Source organism: Hemicordylus capensis, chromosome 6, assembly GCF_027244095.1.
Source record: "Hemicordylus capensis ecotype Gifberg chromosome 6, rHemCap1.1.pri, whole genome shotgun sequence".
In the NCBI taxonomy this organism is placed as follows: Eukaryota; Metazoa; Chordata; class Lepidosauria; order Squamata; family Cordylidae; genus Hemicordylus; species Hemicordylus capensis.
Genome location: NC_069662.1, coordinates 99,878,092 through 99,891,994, shown reverse-complemented (window position 1 = coordinate 99,891,994; position 13,903 = coordinate 99,878,092). Strand labels below are relative to the sequence as shown.

At 41.6% G+C, this 13,903-nt stretch overlaps 1 protein-coding gene across 2 annotated transcripts in view; it reads right to left on the bottom strand.

Moving 5' to 3' along the window:
• Positions 1-12,342, bottom strand: part of TOPBP1 (DNA topoisomerase II binding protein 1) — a 50,708-nt gene extending 38,366 nt beyond the window's left edge. The window contains exons 1-10 of one of the 2 annotated variants that reach the window (XM_053259714.1): positions 12,032-12,342; positions 9,747-9,834; positions 8,092-8,226; positions 7,417-7,560; positions 5,723-5,904; positions 5,174-5,367; positions 3,695-3,874; positions 2,526-2,695; positions 1,343-1,506; positions 184-413 (exon numbers count right to left, since the gene is read on the bottom strand). In XM_053259714.1, coding sequence (XP_053115689.1) covers positions 184-413; positions 1,343-1,506; positions 2,526-2,695; positions 3,695-3,874; positions 5,174-5,367; positions 5,723-5,904; positions 7,417-7,560; positions 8,092-8,226; positions 9,747-9,830 — 1,483 coding nt within the window. In that variant the 5' untranslated portion in view covers positions 9,831-9,834; positions 12,032-12,342. Of the gene's footprint in view, positions 1-183; positions 414-1,342; positions 1,507-2,525; positions 2,696-3,694; positions 3,875-5,173; positions 5,368-5,722; positions 5,905-7,416; positions 7,561-8,091; positions 8,227-9,746; positions 9,835-10,349; positions 10,747-12,031 lie in introns of those variants that run through there. The other variant, XM_053259715.1, reaches the window with a different exon arrangement.
• Positions 12,343-13,903: the final 1,561 nt, after the last annotated feature.

Sequence of the window (13,903 nt, the reverse complement as noted above, 5' to 3'; positions counted from 1 at the left end):
AGGAATAGGGGCCAACGAGATGAGGAGAAACCTCATATAAACTCTAGGGTCAAAAGGGACTGTGATCTATTAATGGAAGAGGAGGATAAGAGAGCTACAGATACAAGAAAACACTAGAACAAGGAGCAAGAGATGGCAAGGAGAGGAGTGGGAGTAGAGTGGGTGAATGGATGGATCTCTTACCAGTTGTGGAATCTTTAGTTATGTATTGGGACAGAAGATCTTCATCTGCTTCCTGAGCCTGCACAATATTCACAGGTTCTTTACTGGAGAGACTATTTCTTTGGGGAGCAGGCTGCTCTGGAACTGGAATGTTCACTGGCTGGTAGCTTTGTGGGATATATTGTTCCTCAGGAAGTAAATAACCCTTTCTAAAGCATTCCAAAAGCCATTTTGCTGTCACAGCATATGGCCTATAAAACAAAACCATAAACTTAAATGGATAGGAAAATCTACCCTTTCTTAAAAGATGATCCATATTTTATGTTACAGCTACGAAGTCCAGACTAGACAAAACTTTTGAACATAAAAGTGACACAGAGACTTGAGACACATGTCTGTTTACACGGCTTTAGATTACAGGTAGCATTCAAAGCAAACATTGTGGAAGCGGAACATTTGTTTGTGCAATAAGGGGAGGGATGGTTTTCAACAATCCCTCCTTTCCTCTGCAGTGCCTTCCATGCATGCTCAGCAGTGTTTGCTGTAAGAGGGATTCCCAGATGTTGTTGACTACAGCTCCCATATTCTCCAGCCAAAGGCCACTGCAGCTGGGGATTATGGGAATTGTAGTCAACATCTGGGAATCCCTCTTACAGGGAACACTGATGCCCATATACACATACATGAAAATATGCTCAAGGGTTCCCAAACCTTCACAGAGTGCAGGCAGCTGAAGAGGGAAATACTGAAAACTATGTATCCCTGCACTGAGCAAGCAGAATAATTCCACTCCCACAACGTTCCCCCTGAATGCTACCTACTTATGGCTGGCTTTTAAAGAAACCATATAAATTAAGGACATTGCTACCCAAACCTACAGCCTAGGAAAACTGCTCTTATGACTGCAAATGCAATCCATATTCTTGCAACTAACAAGTTCAACAGAAATCACAGAGCTTACATGCCCATAAATCTGGGCACGACCAAAGTCATGGGACCTATAAAAGGATCATTTTCACTTAGCTGTCCAAAATCCTAAGAATAATTCCCACTCACCACTGAATAGAAATGGATATACAGTGTGGAGAAAGAGTTTTAGTTCAAACCATTTGACTGTTATCAATGCTTTTAGAGGGGAATGTGCTTGCAGTTGTCATTTAAGACATTTAGTTACCATTACCTCTGTGCTGTCTTCTTCAAAAACTGTTTTAGTTCATCATCAGAGTCACCCACGATGACATGTGTCACATCTTCGTTGAGCTGATTAAAACGAACACCACCTCCTGAGTTAATAAGCCTTCTCATTTTATCTAATTTTCTGCCACTGAAACCACACAGGTAAATCTGCAAGGAAAAGCAAGCGGCAAGGGGGAACATGTCCCAAAGGGTAATTTACAAACAAGCTACAATGGCAAATACTGCTAAATTTTCCTTTGAAGTCTTCTCTGCAGGAACTCCCACAGTATAAGAGGAAACTACTGTTCACTATAAGTCACTTATGTCAACTGCAGCCATTGAAGTGGAGTAGATTTTCTAACCTTCTACGCTATCAGTAAGGAAATGCATGAACTAATTTGGGCCTCCTTAGAACTGAATAAAATACAAACTACAGACGGAATGGCCAGGATGCTAGGGATGTGCACGGAACCAGGCGGGGTGGTTCAACGGCGGGGGAGGGTGCACTTACCCCTTCCACTGCATTGCCCCCGCCAGCGCTCCGTTTTGGTAAAGCCCTTAAGGGAGGGGGCGTACCTCCCTGCCGCCCCGTTGCCACATTTCCCTGAAGTGACCGGAAGTATCGGGTGCGCACACGAACCGTGCACCCGCCAGTGCACGCAGGCACACTTGATACTTCCTGTCCCTTCCGGGAGACACGGCAACAGGGTAGCCGGGAAGTAAACTGCCGCCCTGAGGGGCTTTACCAAAATGGAGCACCAGTGGGGGAAATGCGGCGGAAGGGGTAAGTGCACCCTCTCCTGCCCTTAAAGATGCACCACCCCCACCGTCGAACCAGAGGAACCACCCGCCATTCGAACCGGTTCGGAAGCCCATAAAGGGCCTCTGAACCAGTTCCATTCACATCCCTACAGGTTGAGTGGGATTTTCAATACCTTCTGCTGCCTGTTATAACTGCAGGACAGGAGTAGCAGCAAAAGTAACTGATTCCATACATTTGCTCATGAGAGTATCATGCACTTCTTCCCTGCAAAACTCAAAAACCATTTAGTCCCTAAATACATATTTTTACATACATACATATACATATACATAGATAGATAGATATTTGGATAGACAATCCATATAGACAATCCATATTCTATATATAGATATTTGGATAATTTCACATGCACTATTAGACGTACTCTGCATCCATCTAGTAAATCTTCAGGAGCTTGAAAGGAACTAATATCCAAATTGTTCAGATCATCAGGAGGAGGATCCAGTCTGCTAGTCATAGCAGAGTTATATGTGGTTTCATTGATGCCACCTAAGCAGATATTTGAAATATGGCTGACATCTGAGAGCATGTGACCTTTGAATAAAATTTAAACAGAGAGAAGAATTAGAGTTGATTAAGGAGAGTGCATACTTTCACCACCTGTGACCTTACTATGAATTGGGTATTTTTTTAAAAAGGCTAAAAATGCTTCTCCTAATCCTTACTCTTTGTCCCTCCAAGGAAATGGCCCTATGAATCACTCAGGATACACTGTGTCCCAAGCTTGATTTTTATCCTGTCATTTTGGAAATGAAGGAAAGAAAAAGAGGCACCAAGAAATCCAAAATGAAAGACTAAAACATTATTTTGCAAATATATTTTCAGGATTTAGGAATTTCATATAACCATCACAACAAGTATTTAATACAGAAAGAATGTGTACATGGGATAAATCTTTAATTATGAAAAACACTTGACATGCTAGTAACAAATCTACTGGTCTTTCTACCCCTAATTTTAGGTATTCAATTTTATCCTTAGTTTACTAATACTGAAATTCTGGTACTAGTATAGGGTTGTAGATATAGTAATTGATCTGACATCAGGAAATTTTCTGGACTTTTTATTGTTGTTAAAAACAATTCAACATTCCCAAAATAAAAGCCAAAATAGTATACAGATTCTCCAAATATTTATGAGCCAATAACTCTGCAAGAGACATACTGAGAAGTTTCCAAGGCTGAGGTCATAATCAAATCACAATGCTATCAAAAACTCTAAACAGTTTATGGACACTCAGCCACCTTATGAAGAGGTGGTGCTCAGGCCAGGGAGTTCATTCCATCAGTCTGGTCCGGACCAGCACCGGTCTAAGAGCTACTTAAGGTCTGTGAGATTTGAGGGGAAGGTAGAAAAAGCATCACTCTGACCAAGGAGCTCATACATGGCCCGAGACAACTCTGTATTAGCTTTTGAGATTTTTTGTGGGTGTTTTAGCATTTTTAAAAATTGTCAACTGCCTTGAATGTCAAGGCAGAAAGGTGACAGATAGATTGTAAACGCAGTACATAAATATGATGGACCACCACTTACTATCAGGCTTGCTAGTTTCACTAGTTGGAGTTGATGTGTTAGGTGCATTTTCTTGCTTTTGTCCAGCTTCCATCGTATACATGGATTCATCCTGGCAAAATCCCTTTTCAAGACTGTCAAAAAACCACTGGATAGATATGCAATGAACATTCCACCTTCTTGCACACTCATATTTCTGGCCTTTCCCAAGTACGGGGGGGGGGGGGAGACACAAAGTTAACATTCAAATACATTTCTTAAAGAAATAGAAACTGCAAAGAGCACATTAATAGGCAAGCATCCCAAGATGTTACCCATGGTTTTTTAAGTGCTACACTGTATGAGATGTGAAAACCTCTGTTCCAGACTAGTGGTGCACCAACAAAAGATGTTGTGCTTCCAACACCATAGAGCACTACCACTTTTTTGCACAGCAGATAGTGCCTTAACATTTTTAACTGGGAACACCAATGGCACAACTAGAGGGCAGTTTGTGCAATTATTTACTGTTTAAAATGATGTTCCATGACATCTCATCGGCTTCTGCTAGTAATTGCGCAATGCTGCATCTTCCCTTGTTATGCTAGCACAAAATTAATCTGTTTCATCACAGATATATAACTAGTAAAAAACACATACCTAGCAGAAAAACAGGGGAAACCATCAAATGTTTTATGCAAGGCTCCTATTTTAACATACTAGCACGTAGATCATGAACAAATGTCTTCACTCCATTGGAATCTACATCCAAGTTAGCAGGTACGTATAGTATATTGTTTTTAAATGTAGCATGCTGTTGTTGGTCAGGACTTTTCTTTCTTTAAACGTTTTTACATACTGCCCAAAACACAAGTCTCTGGGCAGTTTACAATCACGTTTCATACTGATGTTTTCACAGTGGTCACTGAACAACCAATGATCAGATTATTCATGCCAACAAAAATGTCTTGCATCATTCTGCAGAGTTACCAGAATCTAAAAGAAACAGACCCTGTATTTAACCATTTGGCCACGGGCAAATCTGTCAATAATATCACACACAAGGTTAAGGACAGTTTATGTTAAAATTGTGCAACAGCTAGTAGGAGCGGAGTAGCCTAGTTCTGCAGCAACACAGGCATGTTTTTTGAGCCATGCAGGCAGCTCTTTAACCACCTAAGTTACAATGAATAGCATGTGAGCCACAGTTCTTTAGACAGATGGGCGATATAACCTGAAAAGTCTTTTCTGTTTTCTCAAAATAACTAACAGCACAATCTGTTGCAGGTTTGCTCAGAAATCCGATTGTATTAAGGTGACATCTCTACTTTAGTGAGACCACTAGAAAACTAGGTTTTGCTCTTTGCAGCACGTCAAGATAAAAAAAATATACTACCTCATCCATGAAGGATTTATGAGAGAATTATAAAGTGGTGTTTAGGTTCTGCAAACGTGCACAAATGCAGGCAGCCTCTTCCACTCCAACCAAGTAAAAGGCACATGTTTCAAAGAGGTTTTTACCTTTTGGCTCTTGAGCAATAAGATGAGTACATTCGTTCATCTTCAGCTGCCCTGTATACTGGCCACCATTCTCAACAGTGAGGCGCTGGACCTCTTTGCGGTCCATACTACTTAAACCAGTAACACAGACTGTACAGCCACAGAACAAAGGACATAGGAAGTCTCTCATGTTTAGGTCTGTATATCTGACCATGCTGTTAGAAACAAGGGAACACACACATATATCGTGTCATTTGTCACTCGTTGGCAGAAAATATGAATTTTTTGAGAGCTATGCTCAAGTAAATACAATATAGAATGTAATGGCTATACAGCAGCAAGGATCTCATGCTTCAGTTTTTGCTCTTTTATCATAATTCCAAGTGAGGAGGGACACTGAAGGCTCTCCACTCCCATAGTATAACTCTTCTCATTATGGTACGAGCATCACACTTTCTAAGAAGAAGCTAATATTAAAGTTTAAAACTCTCTTTAGGAAATACTGTGGTACAAAATATTAAAGGCATACTATGTATACCATGTATTTCCTAAATACATCAGTGCATTTACCTGTGTTGCGATTTATCCCACAGTGCTTTCACCCAAGAAGGAAGCAAAATGGGTTTCTTTAAATTAGCAGCAACTAAGTATTTCTTGCTTCCAACCTCTCCAGCTATAAGATGTGTAACTGACACATTAAGATCTCTGTAGATACGACCACCCATCATCTGTACATACTGGTGGACCTCTTCCTACAGAAGAAAAGAAATCATACAAGTAGATCAGAAAAAAATGAGTCAAACCAATGAACGAACAATTAAAATTTGCAAAGCACTAAATATGCTACATTATGGTTATATTAGTAAAAGAAACACTGCTTATGTACTGTGTCCAATTAGGCACAGCACACTTAACAATACTGGCAAACTGGAGATGATCCAGAGAAAAGTAACAAAAAGGGGATATAATTCAAACAGTAGCAAGACAGGTTGAAAGTGGACATCTTGGCTGATGGAAGGAGGTTGGGGAAGGCTAAAGAAGAGACATGATAGCCTTCAAATGTTTGAAATGTCACCATACAATGATAAAACCTTATCACCTGCCAGAAGAATGAATAAGTATTACTAGTGGCTGACATCCCAACCAACGAAGCCCCTACACTTTGAGGGACTGTGGGGTGCCATGGGAGCCCTCGTGCCACTCCCCCAGCCCCGCATGCATGTGCTGTTGCGTAAGAGCCTTTAGAGTTCGAAGCACTGCCTGTGCTCTGGAAGGGCTTTGTAAATGGGGTGTGTGTGTGTGTGTGTGTGTGTACACACATCTATACACACACACACACACACACACACACACACACAACCAGGCTTGCAGTTTGAAAGCATTCTTCCTGCACCACAAAATGACCATGTGCTCTCCCTTCACTTGTTGCTGGTTGAAGTGCAGAAGAGCTTATGTGTTTAGAAAAATATATTTATATCTCCAGCATTTAAGCTTTCTCGTGTTTTTTTATTCCTTAAGTGATTTTCGTGGAAACCCGACAGGGATTGAAATGTAGTAAACTAAAAAACAAACACCAGTTTGTTTGTTGCTTCATAATTCAGTGAAAGTCTGGACTTTTTTCCTCAAAAGGTACCCCAGAACAGTTTATCAGGAAAGTATCATTCCCTATGCTTTTTCAGTGGGAGAATTTTTCCAAATTTTCTGGCAAATTAATCAATTTTTCTGGTAGTCTGTGTGAGGTCTGGAATCTACTTCTGAAAAATGGCATGTTTCTATGTTTCTATCTTTTGTGGCTTGGTCTGGGAGTTTCATATCAGTGAGTGAGGCCCAGAGAGAGAGAGAGAGAGAGACTCACTAGTGCCTTTAGGTGGCAATTTGAAAAAACGTTTGGCTCCCAATTCCCAGGACTATGTGTTTTAAAACCATCACAGACAAATGTAAACTTGTAAAAACATAAGAACAGCCCTGCTGGATCAGGCCCAAGGCCCATCTAGTCCAGCATCCTGTTTCTCACAGTGGCCCACCAGATGCTGCTGGAAGCCACAGGCAGGAGTTGAGGGCGTGCCCTCTCTCCTGCCATTACTCCCCTGCAACTGGTTCTCAGAGCCATCCTGCCTTTTGAGACTGGAGGTGGCCATCTAGAAGAAAGACATCTAGAAGAAAAGCCCAGAGCGGCTCAACAGCTCATTACTGTTTAACCAGATAGCTTTGGATTCTTCCAGAATGTCAGACAATACATTTACCCATTTTAAATATGGCATTACCCTTGTTTCTTTTTTTAGACTTGTACAGGATACTGTGACATCAGCCATAGTCATATTATAAACAGGATAATCAGCCCTTGGCACACATCTCTGGTTCTGCATACAATATATGACTACTTGTGGTCCAACAATTCTACAACCAAGCTGAAACAAAGACAAGAAAAACTAAGGTCAATAGGATTTCTTTCCACCTCAACACAACTCCATCCCAAACAGACCTCAAAAAATAGCCCAAAACAACTATTGATCTACTAACAAAATTCAGACATACTGTTTAACCAGGTAGCTTTGAATGCTTCCAGAAGATTAAAGAATGATATACACAGAATATATTTCACTCTAACAATAGCCCCCACATGTCAATAATATGGAAGGAAAGGAAAATTGTTTCTGTTAGCTTATATGTGATTGGAAAGTATTCATACATCTGCTGTCTGCATCTAAAAAGAGAAGTGGAGTTAAACTATATTTGCATGAGATGGCGACATGAACTATTTGGTATTCTTTTAGCACTTTCTTATTGAAATGCTGCTTGTCAATATACTGTGTTAGACAGTCACTTTGTACTTTACCTAATCACTGGATATACAGAGATGATGCTTAGTACAGAATCAGGTACATACATTTTTTTCTATGTGTATAAGGCATCCCACCAGAAGCAAATATAGAGCAAACCTTTTGAAGGTGATTAAAAACAGTGCCACTGAACTGATCACAAATATAAAGGGATTTGTCATTCTCTTGTATTCTCAGTGCAGTTTCATTTTCAAGGATCTGGAGATATTCTTCTGACTGAAATTCTTTAATGGACTGCAAAATACACAAAAGCAATAATTGAATGCTCTGCATTTGCTAGCACAGTTACTTTTATTGTATCATTATGGAAACAGTGGCCAACATGTTGCACAGCATCTGCATATGGAACAAGCACTACTGCACTAGTGGAGTAGTGCAAAATGGCATTTGTGCAAGAGAACTATTGTGACACAAATGAGGTGCGCTAAAGTTGTACAGCCACTGTGCAACCTCAAGCAGGCTTGTGGTTCGGAAACACTTGCCTGGAACACAAACTCCAGATATTGCGCAACTAAAAATCACAACTTATTGGCACTAACAGAACTCTTCTCTACATGCAGTACATTGTGCAGCAGGTTGGTCAGTGACTGCGCCATAAAATAAAAATCTATAAATAGTTGAAACTGCTTTTAAAACGGCTCCCTATGTTCAGTTCAACAACGTAACTTTTTTCGAAGTGTCCCTATGAAGCAAAAAGGATATAAGAAAAGTATATGACACTGTCAACATGAATTATTAGTAATAGTCAGCGGTGGCAAGCAGACATCTGCAGCATTGGAGACAATAAAATGTTTAGCATTATTTGAGACCAACACAGAGTTACTATATTTGGTGAGCCTCTTTACGTTTACTGAACTGCTTAAACATCTATACATATCTTCTATATATTTATTTCTCCTAGGCATACCCGTTGCTAATCCCATGCATGGCAGCTCTCGCAAGAGTTCACGAACAACTGCCAGACTAGCGACAGTGAGAAAACGACAGCCAGGATGAAGCAGCGGCAGCGGGCCGGCCGCTGGGATGAGGCAGTGGTGGCAGGCCGGCTGGCCAGCCGTCAGGATGAGGCGGCAGCAAGCTGGCCACCGGGATGAGGCAGTGGCAGCAGGCTGGCCACCAGGATGAGGCAGCAGCCAGGAGGGGATGGGCCAGCCTGAAAGCCAGCCAGAAACCACAGCCGGGGGGTGGGGGTGGGGAGAAGCGGGCCGAGCGGGCCGGCAGAGGCACAGATGCTCTGCACCCAGCCCAGCTAGTGTGTGTGTGTGTAATTAATTTATATATATATATATAAAAAAAAACCACTAAGGTTGTATGTGGCAAACCCCGCCCACACAGTGCTTTACCAATTGGAGGTTACAGAACAGAAGCACTGTGGTGATTGGGCAGTGGGAATTCCATATGCAGATAGGGAAGAGGGTAGGTAGGGGGCAAGTGAGTGAGCGAGCGTCAGGGAGGGGGTGAATGAGAGAGTGAGTGGCGGGGAGTGGGCGAGTGAGCATGTGTGCATTTCAAATTAATAAAAAATTCTCTTTCATATTTTATAAAAATGTATTATATATTTTGAAGAGTTTGTTTGTGGAAAATAAAGTCACACTTCCCGATTACCTACAGATACCAATTTTTGTGTAAACAATCCTTCCACAACGTACTTGAATGCTCTACATTTTTACACTGGAATATGCTGGGGGAACATTTACACAAAATGAATGTCCAGTCAACAACGGGCCTCACCTATTAGTATGAAATAAACTTACCTCAAGCGCCTGAAGGAAAAATTCTGAATTTTCCTTGGACTTTATAAACTTCACAAAATAGGGTTCCTTGCTATTTTTCATCATTTAGCTAACAAAGAAATGAAGGAAGCAGATTTAATGTTATTTAGAAAAATAAACTATTAACAACAAGTATAACTGTCTGCCAAAGAAACAGTTTTATGTACTCAGACAACTAGACACAGACCAGTTTTGTTTTGTTTATAGGGGAAATTGTATATTCATCCAAAATGGTATATTTTAATTAGATTTGTTGAGTTTACTGATTGTTTTAAATTGTTCTGTTTTAATTATTATTTTAATTTATGTTATTTTATTGTAAACTGCCCAGAAACGTGAGTCTGGGGCGGAATGTAAATAGGCTAAACAACAAACAAAAGAAACTTATACATTCTGACAAGTCAAATTGTCAGTTTGATGAGAACATTTTTTAATTTTATGTCCAGAATCTTAGTTTTCTGTGTTAAAAATGCTGCAAAGTGGTAGCAATTTTTTGTAACAATGGGTGATGGGCTTTCTTTTTAGACACTGTGTAAATCTTAAATATGCCACTGAGAAATAGAAAAGTGACAGCTAGCCACACACCCGTTTATGATGAACAGTGGGGGTGCTCCTTGTGTTTGTGAGCTGTCAAAGGAAGTGGCAAGCAGGGCCCAAATCATGTTCCTTCTAGGCTCTTGTGCTTCTGCAGCAGAGTACCTGGATCTCAGCATACATAAAGACAGTCTGATAATGGAGCTTGTTTGCTCATGGCTAACAAGTGGATAATTTCTTTCAGTAGGCATTAGTATTGAATCTCTCTCAAGCTGATGAGGATAAATGTTGATTCATTTTGGAGATAGTATTCAGCAGATGGAGGGGATCACCCCATCCCCACAATGTTGTTTTGAGAATCTTTATGATATAGCAGATTGACTGGGTTCACATCTCTACTCAGGATTTAACAAATCCCAGACATTGTTCCCTCTAACAGATATTCCCAGATGTTGTTGACTACAATTCCCATAATCCCCAAGCAAAAGCCATTGCAACTGGGAATTCTGGGAGTTGTAGTCAACAACATCTGGGGATCCCTGTTAGAGGGAACACTAATCCCAGGCTCTAGGGAGCCATGGTGCTTAGATTAGGATGTTCAGAAGGCAGAGTTATTTAATAAAATCTTTGTCTCAGGCAGCTCTGTTTCTGTTCTAAGTATGTTACTTGTAAAGAAAAGCCCATTAATCACCCCTCACAATGTTCATCATTAAGTCTAGTAATTTTGTCAAGCATCCATTGCCTGGCACCTAAATCCAAAGAACATTTGTCAAGGCCTGCCAAGGACCATGGGCCAGTCACTCTCTCCACCTAATCTGCCTCACAAGGTATATTGTAAAGCTAAAATGAAATAAATCTCGCCTACGCTTTCTTGGGTGAAGCATGGGATACAGGTGCCATAACAAATAACCTCCTTTCATTGGGCAGTATTTGTTTCTCATGTGTTTTGATGTAACAAATAGGGCCAACCCTGCCAGGAGGCAGCCCACTCCAAAGAGCAGCAAATTGCCAACTACTTGGTTTATTCTTATAGTTTTAACAGCATGATAGGAGGAATCGTTTGTATTTTCTGCCTCAGGCACCAAAATGTCTTGGGGCATTTTTAACTAAGCGCAAGTCTGACATATTTGTTAAGATTTGTATATTCCCTGTAACAGGGATGTCCAGATGTTGTTGATTACAACCCCCATCATTCCCAGCAGCAATGGCCTTTGGCTGGGGATGATGGGAATTGTAGTCAACATCTGGAAATCCCTGTTACAGGGAACACTGCTGAGCCTTAAAGGAATAAAAAACAGACAGGAGAGACTCAAGTAACGAGGACAACGGGACGGCCGCTCTCCCCTTCAAAGGGATGCGACCTGATGGGACAGACAAGGGTGTCCCTACTGCCCCGTGCCTAACCAGCCTCCTTCGGTGCGCTGCTGCTTCCGGGCAACAAGTACCCCACAGCGGTTGTTCCTTCCCTACACCTTGCCTTGAAATTTCACAAGGCATGAGGGGAAGACGCGATTAGAAAAGAGTAGCAGAGGGAGAGCCTAGCCTTATTTCTCTCCCCGCTCCAGAAAAAGGGGGCCCCTTCTCCACAGGAAAGGGCGGAATCAGCTGAGTTAGGAAACTCCGTGAGGTGGGGGAGGGAGACAGAGACGGAAGCAGTGCGAGGACCGAGGCCACATCCTCGCGCGCGGGAGACTCCTCTCGGCGCCACGCCCCGGCCCCGGCCCCGGCTTTACCTCTGTCCAGAACTCTCTTTAGACGATTATTTCAGGCCCTCAGTCCAGCCGAGAATTCCAATTTTCCAAAGGATGGCGGGAAAAACAGTGGAGATTGAGCGCGCATGCGTAAACCGATAACGATGCCTCTCCCCTTTCTTTCCTCGGCGTCATCACATGACCCGGTGTACAGTATTCCAGAAAAACCTGCCTTAAAGGGACCGCAGAGGTGGACGGTGGGAACTGACACAGAAGACTTGCGGCGTAATTTTAAATACTGCTTTCTTAATGAGAAGACAGCCGTCAGTTTCTTTCGGGGTGTATAAAGAGCGGAGTATAAAGCGGTGCAGGAAATGCAGATACAGTGCCCCTTCCTCCTCTCGCACGATGGTGCAGTTTTAGTCTGGAACGCAACACCTTTGCACCCGCCCAGTGCTCGTCTGTCAGCCAATCAGTTTAGGAAGGATATAGGTTTATAAGCTTTATAATTATCGAATGCCCATGATAGTATATGTGTATCAGGGATGCTTGACTAGTGTCGTATATATCAATGACAAGGGTTTTATATGTTTTTCAGTGTTGTCTCTGTGTTTATTTGTATTACTTTTATTCTTTACTTGGAGGATGAAGACTGATTAGCCTAACATAGATTGTAATAGATTTGGAATTGTTTTAATGTATTACAATGTATAGTTAGAAACATAAAATGTTACTGATGGTTGAATGTTGGTTAATTTCAGTGGCTGACATCCTAACAGTGTGTGTGCTTCTAACAAAAACACACACACAACACTAGTCCCCACGCTTCTGAAGCATGTGCAAGAGCACAACAATTTTCATGCTTCCCATGCCCTGTAAATGCTTTTTGATACCAGAGACATGTCCCTGAGGTCCACACAGCCCTCAGGGATGTGTTTCTGTGGGTCAAAGAGTGCTTCTGGAGCAAGAGGAGCGCAGCAAAAATCGTGCTCTTGTAGAAGAGTACCCATGCTTCAGAAGTGTGGAGGCTCTGCTGCATATATGATTACAACCCTAATATGTCAAGTGCTAGGTTGGTGGCATGATGACAAATGCACAATTTTGTAATGTCTTTATCATTTGAAATTATAAGACATGTTTTAAAAGTAGTAAATGAAAAGCCAGGTACCAGAAACATATTGCGGGCAGCAGACTGCAACAGTAACTTTTTCTTAACTTGGTGCCTGCAACCTAACACAGTAAAGCATGTTCAGACAATGAATGCCTGAATGAAGAGCCAGCATGGTGTAGTGGTTAGAGTGCTGGACTAGGACCGGAGAGACCCGAGTTCAAATCCCCATTCAGCCATGATACTTGCTGGGTGACTCTGAGCCAGTCACTTCTCTCTCAGCCTAACCTGCTTCACAGGGTTGTTGTGAGCAGAAACTTAAGTATGTAGTACACTGCTCTGGGCTCCTTGGAGGAAGAGCGGGATATAAAATGTTGATAACAATAATAATAATAATATTTATGTGACATGTTCTGAGCATGACACCATAACAAGGAGACAGAATATTACTGAGTGAACTGGTTTATTTATTTACACATAAGGGTGAAATGCCCATCATTATGATAGGCAGGGTTGGAGTACGGGAATGCCTGTATTCCCCCCCACACACACACACACATATACACATGATCCTGGTCAGGTGGGTGGGCTTTAGCCCTATTGCAGTTCTATTCTCATGCACCACTACATTATTTACATAGGAATGGGAAGTAGTTTTTGTTTATATTGATGGAAACTTCAGTCAGTGTTATCCTGACACGTTATAAAGTTTTCCAGGGCTCATCATCCCATTAATTATACACACATACAAACCTTTCAGAATCGAGAGTACAAGTAAACAAAATGTAATTACTACACATTCATAC